Raw genomic sequence first — 15,948 nt, 5'->3', positions numbered from 1 at the left:
TTTCCCCGGTTGGACGTAGCGCGTGGAAGGAACACGTTATTCCAACCAGTTCCTTTCCCCTCCATCAGGCGCCCCGGCTGGCCAGGGGGAGGCAGTTTAGAGACCAGGATTACTGCATGTTTTTTGTGAGGGTACCTACCCTAGGGGACACGGGGAGAACATGCAAACTCCACACAGAAAGGCCCTTTCGCCAACCCCGCCTTCGGGTATGGGCACTGATGACGCGGAGGAGGAAACACGCCGCCAGCACTCACAGCGCCCCGAGCGGGAATCGAACCCAGGACCTTCTAGCTGTGAGGCGACAGCACTACCAACTGTGCCACCGTGCCATCTGCCTCCATCTCATCCTGTCCTCTGTCTCCTCCTCATTCACTACATCCATAAGTCGTCTTAAAAGTCTTCCGCTAGGCCTCCTGCCTGGCAGTTCCAATCTCAACATCCTTCTACCGATATATTCACTATCCCTCCTCTGTACTGTACGTGTCCAAACCATCTCAGTCTGGCCTCTCTGGCTTTATCTCCAAAACATCTGATATGCGCTGTCCCTCTCCTTCCTGATCCTATCCATCCTTGTTACTCCCAGAAGGTACCTCAACATTTTAGTCTCTGCTTACCTCGTTTTGAGAGAACAGGAGAGCCACTCTTCATGGTTGTCAAATGAAATCAGATAGGAAGCTATTTCCTGCACAGAGAAAACAAAATATTATCCATGAAGGGTTCCCATTTCCACACATTTTTACCAATGAATTCTCCAGAATATTTAACCCAATTCCCAGGCCTATATATATAAAGGTGGTTTTCAAACTTTTTCATATCAAGGCCAATTATTTATTTGGCTTTTGAGCCAACAGACCACTACTTGACGAGATTTATACTTGCAGACCCAAAACTAAAGAATTGTGTTGTCGTTGGATGAAGATTTCCATGCTGTACTTTGATGTTGGTATCATAACCATTAGGAGAGATATCAGGCAAACGTTGAAAAAAACAATTATTTTACATTCTCTATTGTATAGACTTCTTGTAAATTAACCCATTCTGAACGGGCACCCATTTTGGTGTCAGCATCATGTTATGCTTTAGCTATTTAAAAATAGCAGATCTACAAGCTCATATCGCGCCACCGAGTGGCGCGATACGAGCTTGTAGGTCTGCTATTTTTGAAAAATCAAAGAGCGACTGCATTTTTAGAATCTGATCTCAGGTCAGAATGGGTTCATCAGACCAGTGTGTGTCCAGCGGAAACCTCGTATGAATCTGATCTCAGGTCAGAATGGGTTAAGTAATGCAGTTATTTAATCCTATGTGCAACAATACCCAAAGACAGGCAGTGCAGCAACAACAAAGCATATACTGTATGTAATATAATGCTAATTCCATTCCAAACATTATGCCAAATGTTTCGCTACATCACCTATCCAAGGGCATAGGATCACGCTGCAGCACGTTGTGAGCTTTTAGATCAGTTTTTCTTTTGTCACGTCCGGTACACATTAGGTTGCAATCAGATAGATTTTTTAGATTTCCATGAGCTGTATGCGATAATCATCAAGACTATAACAAAATAATACTTCACTTTATGCACAATGAATCGAGAATATATGAAAGGAATAATATTATGGAAGAAATTTTTGAGAAGGACCTGTATATCATTTTCATAGTGGAAATAGCAGATTGATTTTCAAGCTCACAGCGCCTGGCGACGTGACATGTTGCAAGCTTGTGGATCTGCTATTTTGAAAAGGGGCGTCGTTAGTATTTGAAAAGGGGGGTGTGTATGTGTACCTGGTTGGTGATTTGAAAAGGGGCGTGGTACTTCGTTAAGAGATTTACAAAGGGGGCGTGGTACCTCGTTAGTGTTCCAGCGCAGACGTTCTTTGGGCAGCGACGCACAGCGAGGTAGACGCTCCAACAGCTTGTTAGGAACAAACACCTTCATCCTGAGGTTGTCTAGGGGACCGACCACACACGCACGCACGCACACACGCACGCACACACACACACACACACACACACACACAGAGACAGACACACACAGTCGCAGAGACAAACACACACAGTCACAGAGACAAACACACACAGTCACAGAGACAGACACACACAGTCACAGAGACAGACACACACAGTCACAGAGACAGACACACACAGTTGCAGAGACAAACACACACAGTCACAGAGACAGACACACACAGTCACAGAGACAGACACACACAGTCACAGAGACAGACACACACAGTCACAGAGACAGACACACACAGTCACAGAGACAGACACACACAGACACAGAGACAGACACACACAGTCACAGAGACAGACACACACAGTCACAGAGACAAACACACACAGTCACAGACACACACAGTCGCAGAGACAAACACACACAGTCACAGAGACAAACACACACAGTCACAGAGACAAACACACACAGTCGCAGAGACAGACACACACAGTCACAGAGACACACACACACACAGTCACAGAGACAGACACACACAGTCACAGAGACAGACACACACAGTCACAGAGACAGACACACACAGTCACAGAGACAGACACACACAGTCACAGAGACAGACACACACAGTCACAGAGACAGACACACACAGTCACAGACACACACAGTCACAGAGACAAACACACACAGTCACAGAGACAGACACACACAGTCACAGAGACAGACACACACAGTCACAGAGACAGACACACACAGTCACAGAGACACACACACACAGTCACAGAGACAGACACACACAGTCACAGAGACAGACACACACAGTCACAGAGACAGACACACACAGTCACAGAGACAGACACACACAGTCACAGAGACAAACACACACAGTCACAGAGACAGACACACACAGTCACAGAGACAGACACACACAGTCACAGAGACAGACACACACAGTCACAGAGACACACACACACAGTCACAGAGACAGACACACACAGTCACAGAGACAAACACACACAGTCACAGAGACAAACACACACAGTCACAGACACACACAGTCACAGAGACAAACACACACAGTCACAGAACCACACAGTCGCAGAGACAAACACACACAGTCACAGACACACACAGTCGCAGAGACAAACACACACAGTCACAGACACACACAGTCACAGAGACAGACACACACAGTCACAGAGACAGACACACACAGTCACAGAGACAGACACACACAGTCACAGAGACAGACACACACAGTCACAGAGACAAACACACACACAGTCGCAGAGACAAACACACACAGTCACAGAGACAGACACACACAGTCACAGAGACAGACACACACAGTCACAGAGACAAACACACACACAGTCACAGAGACAGACACACACAGTCACAGAGACAGACACACACAGTCACAGAGACAGACACACACAGTCACAGAGACAGACACACACAGTCACAGAGACAGACACACACAGTCACAGAGACAGACACACACAGTCACAGAGACAGACACACACAGTCACAGAGACAGACACACACAGTCACAGAGACAGACACACACAGTCACAGAGACAGACACACACACAGTCACAGAGACAAACACACACAGTCACAGAGACAAACACACACACAGTCACAGAGACAGACACACACAGACACAGAGACAGACACACACAGTCACAGAGACAGACACACACAGTCACAGAGACAGACACACACAGTCACAGAGACAGACACACACAGTCGCAGAGACAGACACACACAGTCACAGAGACAGACACACACAGTCACAGAGACAGACACACACAGTCACAGAGACAGACACACACAGTCACAGAGACAGACACACACAGTCACAGAGACAGACACACACAGTCACAGAGACAGACACACACAGTCACAGAGACAGACACACACACAGTCACAGAGACAGACACACACAGTCACAGAGACAAACACACACAGTCACAGAGACAGACACACACAGTCACAGAGACAGACACACACACAGTCACAGAGACAGACACACACAGTCGCAGAGACAGACACACACACAGTCACAGAGACAGACACACACAGTCACAGAGACAAACACACACACACAGTCACAGAGACAGACACACACAGTCACAGAGACAAACACACACAGTCACAGAGACAAACACACACAGTCACAGAGACAGACACACACAGTCACAGAGACAGACACACACAGTCACAGAGACAAACACACACAGTCACAGAGACAAACACACACAGTCACAGAGACAAACACACACAGTCACAGAGACAGACACACACAGTCACAGAGACAGACACACACAGTCACAGAGACAGACACACACAGTCACAGAGACAAACACACACACAGTCACAGACACACACAGTCGCAGAGACAGACACACACAGTCACAGAGACAGACACACACAGTCACAGAGACAAACACACACAGTCACAGAGACAGACACACACAGTCACAGAGACAGACACACACAGTCACAGAGACAGACACACACAGTCACAGTCACAGACACACACAGTCGCAGAGACAGACACACACACAGTCACAGAGACAAACACACACAGTCGCAGAGACAAACACACACAGTCGCAGAGACAGACAGATATCATTTTATGTGATAGATAACATATATCTTATTGGAGTCCCTGTAACAGAATATTTTCAGATGGAGGGGGTCGGTGGCGGGGTTTACCTGTCTCCATGGAAACCATCTTGTTGTTGCTCATGGTCGTCGTCATAGCGACCGGTCAAAGCAACAGGCTTGCAGACCCTGTAGGTAGGACAGGAAGTGATGACATCATCATTACATCATACCGGCGGGACCTCACTAGATGGCACCAGAGTCGTATAGATGAGAGAATTACGATAACTCGGCTCACTTCATGGGGTCAGTCTACATAGGCTTCTATTGGCCAAGTGTGAACCAGAAGTCTGTCATATTACCAACAGAACACTGGTCACTTCAGTCTGTCATATTACCAACAGAACACTGGTCACTTCAGTCTGTCATATTACCAACAGAACACTGGTCACTTCAGTCTGTCATAATACCAACAGAACACTGGTCACTTCAGTCTGTCATCTTACCAACAGAACACTGGTCACTTCAGTCTGTCATAATACCAACAGAACACTGGTCACTTCAGTCTGTCATAATACCAACAGAACACTGGTCACTTCAGTCTGTCATATTACCAACAGAACACTGGTCACTTCAGTCTGTCATATTACCAACAGAACACTGGTCACTTCAGTCTGTCATAATACCAACAGAACACCGGAGAAAGAAAATCATGGGTACAGAAAGCACCTAATCCTCCAAATTAGATCGACTGCCTAGTGCCTACACACACGAACGCACGCACACACTCACGCACACCAAGTGCACTACACTGTTCTTCAATAGACCTCTGTTACCTAGCAACCACATGAGAGGAGAGGAGAGAGGAGAGCGGAGAAGAGAGAGGAGAGTTGAAGGGAGAGGAGAGGAGAGGAGAGAGATGGTTGCTCGGCAACCACAGCAGAAGAGATACCCAGGCTCTACTTCCAAGTGAATCTGAAGTCTATGTCAACGATCAACAGCTCTGAGAAAAGCTCTTTTATTAAGTTGTATTATTAATATAAAGCAGTGGTTTTCAACCCTTTTCATATCAAGGCCACCATTTGATGACATTTATAGCTTCCCCAACCAAACTAAATAATATATTGTTTTCCCATGCTGTATTGATGCTGCTTACTGTACCAGAGGAAAGGCAGGCAAACGTTGATCAAAATAATAATTCTTCTTCTACATTCTCAAATTGTATCTAGACTTCTTGTAAATGAATTAAGTAATGTGTCTAACAATAATGTAACTCTTGAGAGCATAAAAATGAAACCAATTATATCCTACGTTATCTCATCTGGAACCTCCATCTACGCTGCGAGATCCCAAACGGAGCTAATAGACAGATCATAAGACAGACAGACAGACAGGGGAGTGTCCTGGAGGATCCAGGCCGGTCTCAGGACTCCTCAGCCCGGCTACAGCTCCACAGATAGACCGGGGAGTGTCCTGGAAAATCCAGGCCGGCCTTAGGACAGCTCAGCCCGGCTACATGGAGCTCGAGCTCCCCGCTGTAGCACTACAACAACAATGCTAACATGCTAACTCCATTTACTTTTGATCACAAACAAAAGACAGTTCGTTCATTAATGTATTATTTGTTAATTAAGTACGCGACGTCACACATGTCACACGCGACGTAAAGACACCATGACGTCACGTTATGAATTATTTATTCTGACATAATACATGCATGTTTATTTACATGATGCTAATGCTAACACTGATAACTGTGTGTGTGTGTGTGTGTGTGTGTGTGTGTGTGTGTGTGTGTGTGTGTGCGCGCGCGTGCGCGCGCGTGTGTGTGTGTGTTTGCGTGAGTGCGTTTGCGTGCGTGCGTTTAAATCAATGTTTGTTTTAAGGCATCATTTACCTTCCAAAGCCTTCTCCACGTCCGCCATGTTGTCCTGCTTTATGACGTCACTGCTGTCAGTGAGAGAGAGGGGGGGAGAGGAGGAGGGAGAGAGAGGGAGAGAGAGATTGATTGATTGATTGATTGATTGCATTTTTTAGAATGGGTACATTTCAAATGAAAGCTATACAAAAACTGTAACTTCTTTGAGGACGAGACCGAAAGGTACTGCACTTTGTCTACATCAGGGTAATTTTCAATCCATCATCATAAGATATAAAGACGTACAAATATACACTTACATGAAAAAAGGAAATAATCAGAAAGAAAGAAAGAAGGGAAAAACATGTACAGTATGGGATTGTTTTAACCCATTCTGACCTGAGATCAGATTCATACGAGGTTTCCACTGGACACACACTGGTCTGATTAACCCATTCTGACCTGAGATCAGATTCTAAAAATGTTCTTTGATCTTTCAAAAAATAGCAGACCTACAAGCTCGTATCGCGCCACTCGGTGGCGCGATATGAGCTTGTAGATCTGCTATTTTTCAATAGCTAAAGCATAACATGATGCCAACACCAAAATGGGTGCCCGGTATGATGGGTTAATGGGTTTTAAAGGAGTCAAGGTATTCACATTTCTTTAGCTGTTGGTAGGGCCGCGGGCGTTCCACATTTTAGTGGCATATAGAAGCGAAATTCATTTAATCCCTTGTTTGAGCCGAATCTGGGTTGGACGTGGTTTGAACTCCCTTCGGTGTTGTGAGTGTGGACTTCGTTGACATTAAGGAAATATTTTTAGGTAGCCTACTTTGGGTAACCGTATCTTAGTGGTGTAGCGAATCAACCATAAACCATTCCAGCCTATCAAAATGGGCAGGGGTGACGAGATGGGTTCTGGGAGTGAGGCAAAGTAGTAGCCTGACCAGCTTGTTTTACTTTTTGGGAGTCTGGAGCCTTGTTTTAAGGGCCTTTGAGGTGCTGTGGTACCAAGAGGTGCATGCATAGTCGAAGATACCTCACGAGGGCTCCTGTTAGGGTCTTCAGACTCTTCAAGGTATTTTTGTGTGGCCCTATGGGTCCCTATCCTTGCCCAAATGTGCCCAATGTGCTGACCTCATCACCTTTCTGATGAGGGCTATGGCTGTTTTTAGCCCAAGGAGTGTTTTTCGTGCAACACTAATGCTTGGAATGGAGTCAGAATCACGGATTCCCTAATTTGTCATCTATCTATAAATGCACCAAGTCTCTGTGTGTACTGTGTACATACGTACGTGTGTGTATATATATATACGTCTGTGATTCTGGTTGTCCAGAACCAGCACCAAAGCTTCTATCTGCCCAGGCTCTGGACCGTCACCTTACCACCCCTATATCTCCATTATGGAGCTGGGCTGTTGACATGACAATGGTTGTTCTGACATGATCTGCATAGACTCCATACAAAGAACTCCATATGTGGGCATAAAACGACACAGACATGATAACTGGGTGGGGCATGCATTTCAAACTTGCATCGTTCAAGTAGGCCAGTGCCCAACGAGCACCGCTCTATTAACTCTAAACTCTGACACTGTATGGACTTACTGTGCAATATGTTTTTAATGTATGGTTTCTAGAGTATTTTTACGTCTTCTTTTGAATGCACTGAGCTGGATTGACAATCAATTTGTCTTGCAAACAATGACAATAAAGATATTCTGATTCTGATGAAGTGTCATAATATTCTGAAGAAAACCTTGGAGACTACACATTCAGTAATTGTGTGTTATGATCAAAATAAAAACATTATAATGGTGGGTAAAATCAAAATCGGCCAGGCACAGAGTACATCTAGCCTACGCAGATCTTTAAATTAACAGTCAAATGTTTTGATTGTAGCCTATATTTATCAAATACGGTAAATAAATGCATATAGAGATACATTAATTACATTAGTCACTTATGCTTATGAAGGGAAGTCACACACCAAACTGTTTTAGAGAAAAATATCGTGTTTTATTTTTGTATAAAAGATTTCCTTTTTTTTTGTTCTTTTTTTTTGTCCAGCATGGAAAACAATCTGTATGTCAGCCTGCGGTACCTCCGTCTGCCTCCGGAGGCCGCTGTTACAGCGAGTTACAGTACAATAAACACATGTGAAGTTGTGAACCTAGAGTATAAGGTGAGAACCATGATGAGAACACGTGAACAGCAGGGCGAGGCGAAAACGTTATGTAGCGCACTAGCACCCCCATCTGGTCAGGTTACCATATAGATTATTATAGATGCAATAATGTCAACAATTCTGTCATCCCTGGCTGTGTACAGCTGTAAACATTACAGCCGTTTACTATTATGGGACCTCACCTATAATCTATGGTCTGATGCTGCCCATGAACCAGTGGTTCTCAACCAGTGGTCCTTAGGGGGGGGGATCTATTATAAGGGGACCCTTATAATAGATCTTTAACTCTTGAGTGTCAAATTAAATAGTTTACACTCTCAAGAGTCAGATTATTGTTTAACATCTGAATTACTTAATTTACATGAAGTCTACACAATTGCATTGTTATTTTGATCGTTTGCCTGTTATCTATCCTAAAGGTGGTTGCACACTGGACGCGGTTTTCGGAAAACCCATGGAGAAAAATCCGAAAAACGCGCTCTGTGTGCAAGGACTTTTATGGTACCAACATCAATACAACATCTCGCCTCATATAAGAACTGTGTTTGAAAAAGAAACCAATCATCCCGGCCATTTAACTCATATGGATATGAAGAATCGACTGTGACTGTGAGAAAACGCAAATTTGTTACATTTTCGCTAGAAATAGACTATCAAATATGACTTGACTGCCTGCTGTAAACGATACAGACACCTCGTGGACAATATCACCAAGTTTTTTGGACCACAATTCTTATATGAGACGATTTTAAGATGACCCAATTTGGTAACAAACTAAATTCATTTCATTTGTAATGTTGCCAAATAATCTGGAAAAATAAAATGAAAAATTGTTGATCTAGAAGCTCACACAATTTTAGCTGCAATTCTTTAGGTTTTTGTCCCATTACGATATTAAATAATGTTGTAACATTAATATGCAAATGTAATAAAAACAGATCTAATAAGAGTATAATAATATGACATTCAATAAATAATAGAATATTAAGTAATATCAGTGGATAGTGAAAATAGCCGATCTACAAACTCACAACACACAGCATTGCGATGTTTTGTGAGCTTGTAGATCGGCTATTTTCACTACTTTTGAGCGACACTCTTGAATGATAAAATAGGGCATTCATTTATGAAAGAAAAGTTTCAATATGACGATGAGGTTTCTGCCTGCAAACATATTAATGTGATATTAATGTTACAAAATAATATGTAATATCGTAATATTTCAACCGCAGATTGTATCTATAGTTTCACATCACAATATTAAATTGAAATATCAACATGTCGACACATCGCTCTGTAACAGTGCACGAACTCAGCACAACCAAAGTGAAGAAACGTCATCCAATAAAATAAAAATAAAAACAGATCAATAAATACTGAATATTGGTTAATTAATTGATGACCAATCGATCAATGACGAATGTGAGCTCAACATACAGTAACACACACGCACGTACTTCTGTGTACATAATTAGTTTTCCATGACAAGAGTATCAACCTTCATAATGTACTCATTTCCGCATTAGGGATGGAGCTTGTTATTTTTTTTATTGATAACGAGCACCTTATCGATCAGTCTTATCGAGCCCACTATCGAGCATTTTCTATAATTTTGTGAAAAGACGGGAGACGACAATACATTCTGAACAGATCCACTTTCTTTTCCTATAGGGCCTTCAAATAGCCTACAGTACTTTTCTAACAGACGGAAGGCATTTTACCTTTTTACTTTTGGAAATGTGTGTGCTGTCAAAAGTGTAATTTTGCTTAACCGGGCAGCACTGGTTGACACTTTTAGAGCGCCATGTTTGTTTGTGCCAGCATGGGTGATTACATTTATTTTCACCTCGTCTTGAATGTTTAAACATGACGTCATGGGCCGCTATGCTCGATAACAGACTTGATAAGCCCAAAGCTTATTGATAAACGGGTATCGGGTTTTGAGCTCCATCCTTACTCATTAATCTTTGTAATTTCAACTCTTCGCGAATACAACAAAATGTTTTCCATCCAGAGTGCTAGCCTAATTAATTAATTCCATTTCATGCTAAACTAATTCCAGAAATGTTTAATTGTTGTACTTATAATTATAGTTAAAACACTGTAATAATAATAGTTATCAAACACCAATACAAAATAAATGTAAATACAGACAGACAGACAGACAGCTGGACGAATGCATGAAAAAAATGCATGGAGAGGAAGAGGAGACAAGGAGATATGAGAGGAGATAGGAGACAAGGACAGAGGAGGAGTATTTAAGACCAAAACAAAAAAAGCCTTTTTCAAATTAAAGGAGAATTCCTTTCCTTACCGCAATCTAAAGTTATTCATTTATAACTAAGAAACGAGACACAGCTCCGGCAACGTGGGTTAATTGGTAAATCGCTTATTTTGATTGCGCGGCAATTCATATTGTTTTATTTGGTAAACATCTGTCTTCCATGTCAGAATCCTCTCCAAAATGTTTTGTAAAAAAGGCAAACTGTGTGCTAGCGATGGAGGTTCTCTTTTCTACGGTAAGAAAAGGGTTTGTCCTTTAACCCCCCCCCCCCCCCACCCCACCCTGTGACAATGTCAGTACGCATACAAACATATAAAATATGATTGATTGACAGGCAGAGACAGAGGAAACAATGAAGATTCCTTAATCCGACATTCTTGGCGAAGGAGGTGATTCAATTGAACTAGAGACTGAGTCATTCTGAACTGTGTTCGAGCACCTCCAGACGTTCCTACTCTAGCAGCGTTTGTTCGTAACAGCGATAGTTCGTACAGCAAGACTCTCCCAACAGCCCGGAGCGGTTTTCTGTGTATACAATAATTTAACGTCCGGAACGGCACAAATAACTGACACACAAATGTATTTTGTATTTATTTTAACCCACGAATTTGTAAGCCATTTTTCTTTCACCCAGTGTCAATTGTCTAGCGTAACCCTGGGCGATACACTCCCTCTGCCAACCTGGGGAGAGCAACGGACTGACCTCATGCTTCCTTCAATGCATGGGGTGGTCCTTATCACCTGACAGGGGAGTTTCCCCGGTTGGATGTACAGTAGCGCGTGGAAGGAACACGCAATTCCACCCAGTTCCTTTCTCCTCCATCAGGCTCCCCGACTGGCCAGAGGGAGGCACTATATAGAGACCAGGATTACTGCATGTTTTTCTACCCTAGGTGACATGGGGAGAACATGCAAACTCCACACAGAAAGGGCCTTTTGTGCCAACCCCACCTAGGCTATGGACACTGATGACGCGGAGGAGAGAACACGCCCACAGTGCCCCTGGCAGGAATCGAACCCAGGACCTTCTAGCTGTAAGGCAATAGCGCTACCGGACTTGACTCGGACTCATACTCCGTTGTGGGAAGGTGCTTTCTGTGGACAAGCCCCCTTCACAGATGAATGACAGACAGACAGACAGACATCACAGTTTGTAAAATGAGCTCAGGTTTCAAACAGGAAAAAGAGAGTGTGTGTGTGTGTGTGTGTGTGTGTGTGTGCACACACGCCCGCTGTATCTTGGTTGCTGGAGGCGACAGAGGAGGAAGTGATGTCATCACAAGCCCTGCCTGATACTCTGGATGATCTGAAAGATAGCTGACACACACACACACACACACACACACACACACACACACACACACACACACACACACACACACACTTGAGTCCACATTTATAAAATACATTATCAAGGGCACAAAGATGTTTCCCCACACACTCCAAACTACATGTTTGAGCCGAATGTGAACGAAAATAAAAGTACGTTATATTTGCAAATAAATGATGTGGGTTACAGTAATTTCTGTTTTCACACAGGATTTTCTTTGTAAAACACAACAGAGGAATCAATCGTGGGTGGTAATAATGTCAACAATTCTGTCATGCCTGGCTGTGTACAATCCTTTGTAAACATTACAGCCGTTTAATATTATGGGACCTAGACTCTATGTTGTCCATGAACCAGTGGTCCCCAGCTAAATGATGGAGAGTTGGTAACTCTTGAGAGGGTCAAATGTTTTCATTGAGGGTTTCATTTTACACTCTCAAGGGGAAAATCTGAGATTCACATTTTGAGCAAGAATCTGGCTACATATACAGTGAGGGGAAATGGGGCGGGGGGGGGATTCAGATTTTACAGAGGCCAGTTTTGAATTGCAGCCATCCGTAGGTGCCCTTTGAGAGCGGTTTTGATGGAGTCAAGGGATTCACATGTCTTAATGACTGTTGGTAGGGCGTTCCACATTTTGGTGGCATAGGAGCGAAAATAATTTAGTCCCTTGTTTGTGCCGAATCTGGGTTGTACATGGTTTGTTGCACTCCCTCTGGTGTTGTGGGTGTGGACTTCGTTTACATTAAGGAAGTATTTAGACAGGTACATGGGTATCTTGGTGGTGTATCGAATCTTGTGGACCAGACCCAGACAGACAGACGGACAGCGTGTCTTACCTGATCCACACACTACGAACACGAAAAGCGCCAACAGCCAGGGTCCTACGGGAGACCTGTCATCACTTACTGGACGCTGACATGCACACGCACACACACACACACACACACACACACACACACACACACACACACACACACCCCTCAGTTGACAGCATCAAAAATCACGTGTAGATCTAATAATTATTATTATTACCAATAAGAAACTACAGATGAGGACTCCAACTAGGTACGACAATGTAATAATAATTAATATTATAAATTACCGTAGTCTTCTGTACATGGCCTCGCTCTCATAGTGATAGTTTTAAATAATATAAATCATTATAATAATTACCGTAGTCTTCTGTACTTTTTTTTTTATTGATTGAAGTATGTATTAACAGTTTGCAGAATTACAGTACATTTCAAGCACAATTAACTCAATACAAAAACTGTCAACTGTGAGTGGAATAAAGCATTACACTTGTTTACAATAGGGCACACCGTTTTCAATTCATCATAACATTTAGACACTTCTATATAGCAAAAAAACTGGAAATCATCAGAAAGGATGTAAAAATGGGGAAAAAGACATTATACAGTGAGGGGGGAAAGGGGTTTGATTGATTGATTGATTGAAATATGTATTAACAGTTTGCAGAATTTACAGTACATTTCAAGCACAAACTCAATACAAAGACTGTTAACTGTGAGTGGACGACCCAATTAAGCATTACACTTGTTTACAACAGGGTCCACATTGTTCAATTCATCAAAACATTTAGAGACGTACAAATAGACATTTCTATGTAGCTAAAGAACAGAACAGGAATTCATGGTGGGTGGGGGGGGATTCAGATTTTACGGGGGCCAGTTTTGAATTGCAGCCGTCCGTAGGTGCCCTTTGAGGGCGGTTTTGAAGGAGTCAAGGCCATTCGCATGTCTTAATGACTGTTGGTAGGGCGTTCCACATCTTGTGGACCAGACCCATTGTTGCAAAGATGCTGTACTCGGTCGTCAACCCTAAGCCATCCCCCCCCCAGCCTGTCAAAGTGGGCCTCTCATAGTGATAGGCTAGTTTTAATTCATATGAATTAATTATAACAATAATTACCGTAGTCTTCTGTACATGGCCTCTCATAGTAATAGTCTTGCTGTGTCTCTCGTTCGCTACCTTCATCCTCTGAATGGCCGACATGTTGCTTGGTGTTGTTAATTAAATTAAATTAAGACCTCTTGATAATTAAACACGCTGTATGTTCATCAGCACCGCAGTGTCAATGATTCATTTAAATGTTGTTTTTTTAATTCGTTGTGGTTTTCTCGATTCTGCGATGCTAACACCGTTAGCTTCTGTTCTATCTCTGTCTGGACTCTGGAGGCTGACCCGGAAGCGGAAACGCTTTCTCACCCGCGTCACGTGCGAGGGACAATGCGGAAGTGGTGGTAGAGACGCTACTTTGTTGTCATGGTTGTCACTGACGACGGAGAAACGGGAAAGTCCTTTATAACCTTACCTTAGTATACCTTTATAACTCTATTGATGAAATGAATAAATATGGGCTACAAATACAATGTAATTGGCTCCGTACGATGCTGCCCTTTTTTTGATTGATTGAAATATGTATTAACAGTTTGCAGAATTTACAGTACATTTTAAGCACAAACTCAATACAAAGACTGTTAACTGTGAGTGGACGACCCAATTAAGCATTACACTTGTTTACAACAGGGTCCACATTGTTCAATTCATCAAAACATTTAGAGACATACAAACATTTAGAGACATACAAATAGACATTTCTATGTATTGATTGATTGATTGAAATATTTATTAACAGTTTGTAGAATTTACAGTACATTTTAAGCACAAACTCAATACAAAGACTGTTAACTGTGAGTGGACGACCCAATTAAGCATTAGGCCTACACTTGTTTACAACAGGGTCCACATTGTTCAATTCATCAAAACATTTAGAGACATACAAATAGACACTTCTATGTAGCTAAAGAACAGAACAGGAATTCATCATAAAGGAAGCAAAAAGGGAAAAGATACATATACAGTGAGGGGAAATGGGGCGGGGGGGGGGATTCAGATTTTACAGGGGCCAGTTTTGAATTGCAGTCGTCCGTAGGTGCCCTTTGAGAGCGGTTTTGAAGGAGTCAAGGGATTCACATGTCTTAATGACTGTTGGTAGGGCGTTCCACATTTTGGTGGCATAGGAGCGAAAATAATTTAGTCCCTTGTTTGTGCCGAATCTGGGTTGTACATGGTTTGTTGCACTCCCTCTGGTGTTGTGGGTGTGGACTTCGTTTACATTAAGGAAGTATTTAGACAGGTAGGCCTACATGGGTATCTTGGTGGTGTATCGAATCTTGTGGACCAGACCCATTGCAAGATGCTGTACTCTGTCGTCGACCCTAAGCCATCCCAGCCTGTCAAAGTGGGCAGGGGTGAGGTGGGTTCGGGGGGTGAGGCCAAGTAGGAGCCTGACCAGTTTGTTTTGGGAGGTCTGGAGCCTTGTTTTAAGGGCCTTTGAGGTGCTCCTGTGGACAAATACAGCAACTGAAGTGCAAGCGCCAAACTTTGATTGATTGATTGATCTTTATTTCACAGAATGCAGAATCAGAATGGGTATATAATATATTTCAAACGAAAACACAAGTCAATACAAAAACTGTTACTGTGGAGTCTGTGGACGACCCCATGATTAAGCATTAGCACAGGGTCCCCCCTGTTGTATACTACCTACGGAACCTGAAATGTACCCATTCTGCATAGCCTACTGTGGAATACAGAATTCAATCAATCAAAGTTTGTCGCTTGGACTTCAGTTGCTGTATGTGTCCACAGGAGGGCAGCATCTTGCCATGTTTGAATCACAGCTCACTCAA

At 43.0% G+C, this 15,948-nt stretch overlaps 2 protein-coding genes across 2 annotated transcripts in view; both read right to left on the bottom strand.

Annotated features, from left to right (window-relative positions):
- The window catches only part of camta2 (calmodulin binding transcription activator 2), a 38,555-nt gene extending 32,042 nt beyond the window's left edge, over window positions 1-6,513 (bottom strand). Inside the window, 4 exon segments of the mRNA XM_083788983.1 lie at window positions 615-682; window positions 1,850-1,950; window positions 4,679-4,756; window positions 6,465-6,513. Of these exon segments, the coding sequence (XP_083645109.1) occupies window positions 615-682; window positions 1,850-1,950; window positions 4,679-4,724 (215 nt within the window). The 5' untranslated portion in view covers window positions 4,725-4,756; window positions 6,465-6,513.
- Window positions 6,514-11,183: 4,670 nt separating this feature from the next.
- On the bottom strand, window positions 11,184-14,431 carry LOC310875676 (stress-associated endoplasmic reticulum protein 2). The gene is made up of 3 exons (XM_083788984.1): window positions 14,165-14,431; window positions 13,069-13,144; window positions 11,184-12,216 (listed from the first exon to the last, which is right to left on the bottom strand). Exons 1-3 carry the CDS (start codon window positions 14,246-14,248, stop codon window positions 12,176-12,178), a joined length of 201 nt encoding a protein of 66 aa, XP_083645110.1. The 5' UTR covers window positions 14,249-14,431; the 3' UTR covers window positions 11,184-12,175.
- Between the last annotated feature and the right edge of the window lie 1,517 nt (window positions 14,432-15,948).

This window comes from Protomyctophum parallelum (assembly GCF_964188405.1).
Source record: "Protomyctophum parallelum genome assembly, chromosome: 18".
In the NCBI taxonomy this organism is placed as follows: domain Eukaryota; kingdom Metazoa; phylum Chordata; class Actinopteri; order Myctophiformes; family Myctophidae; genus Protomyctophum; species Protomyctophum parallelum.
Note: the sequence above shows the minus strand (reverse complement) of the source record. Positions and strands in the feature narration are given on the sequence as shown.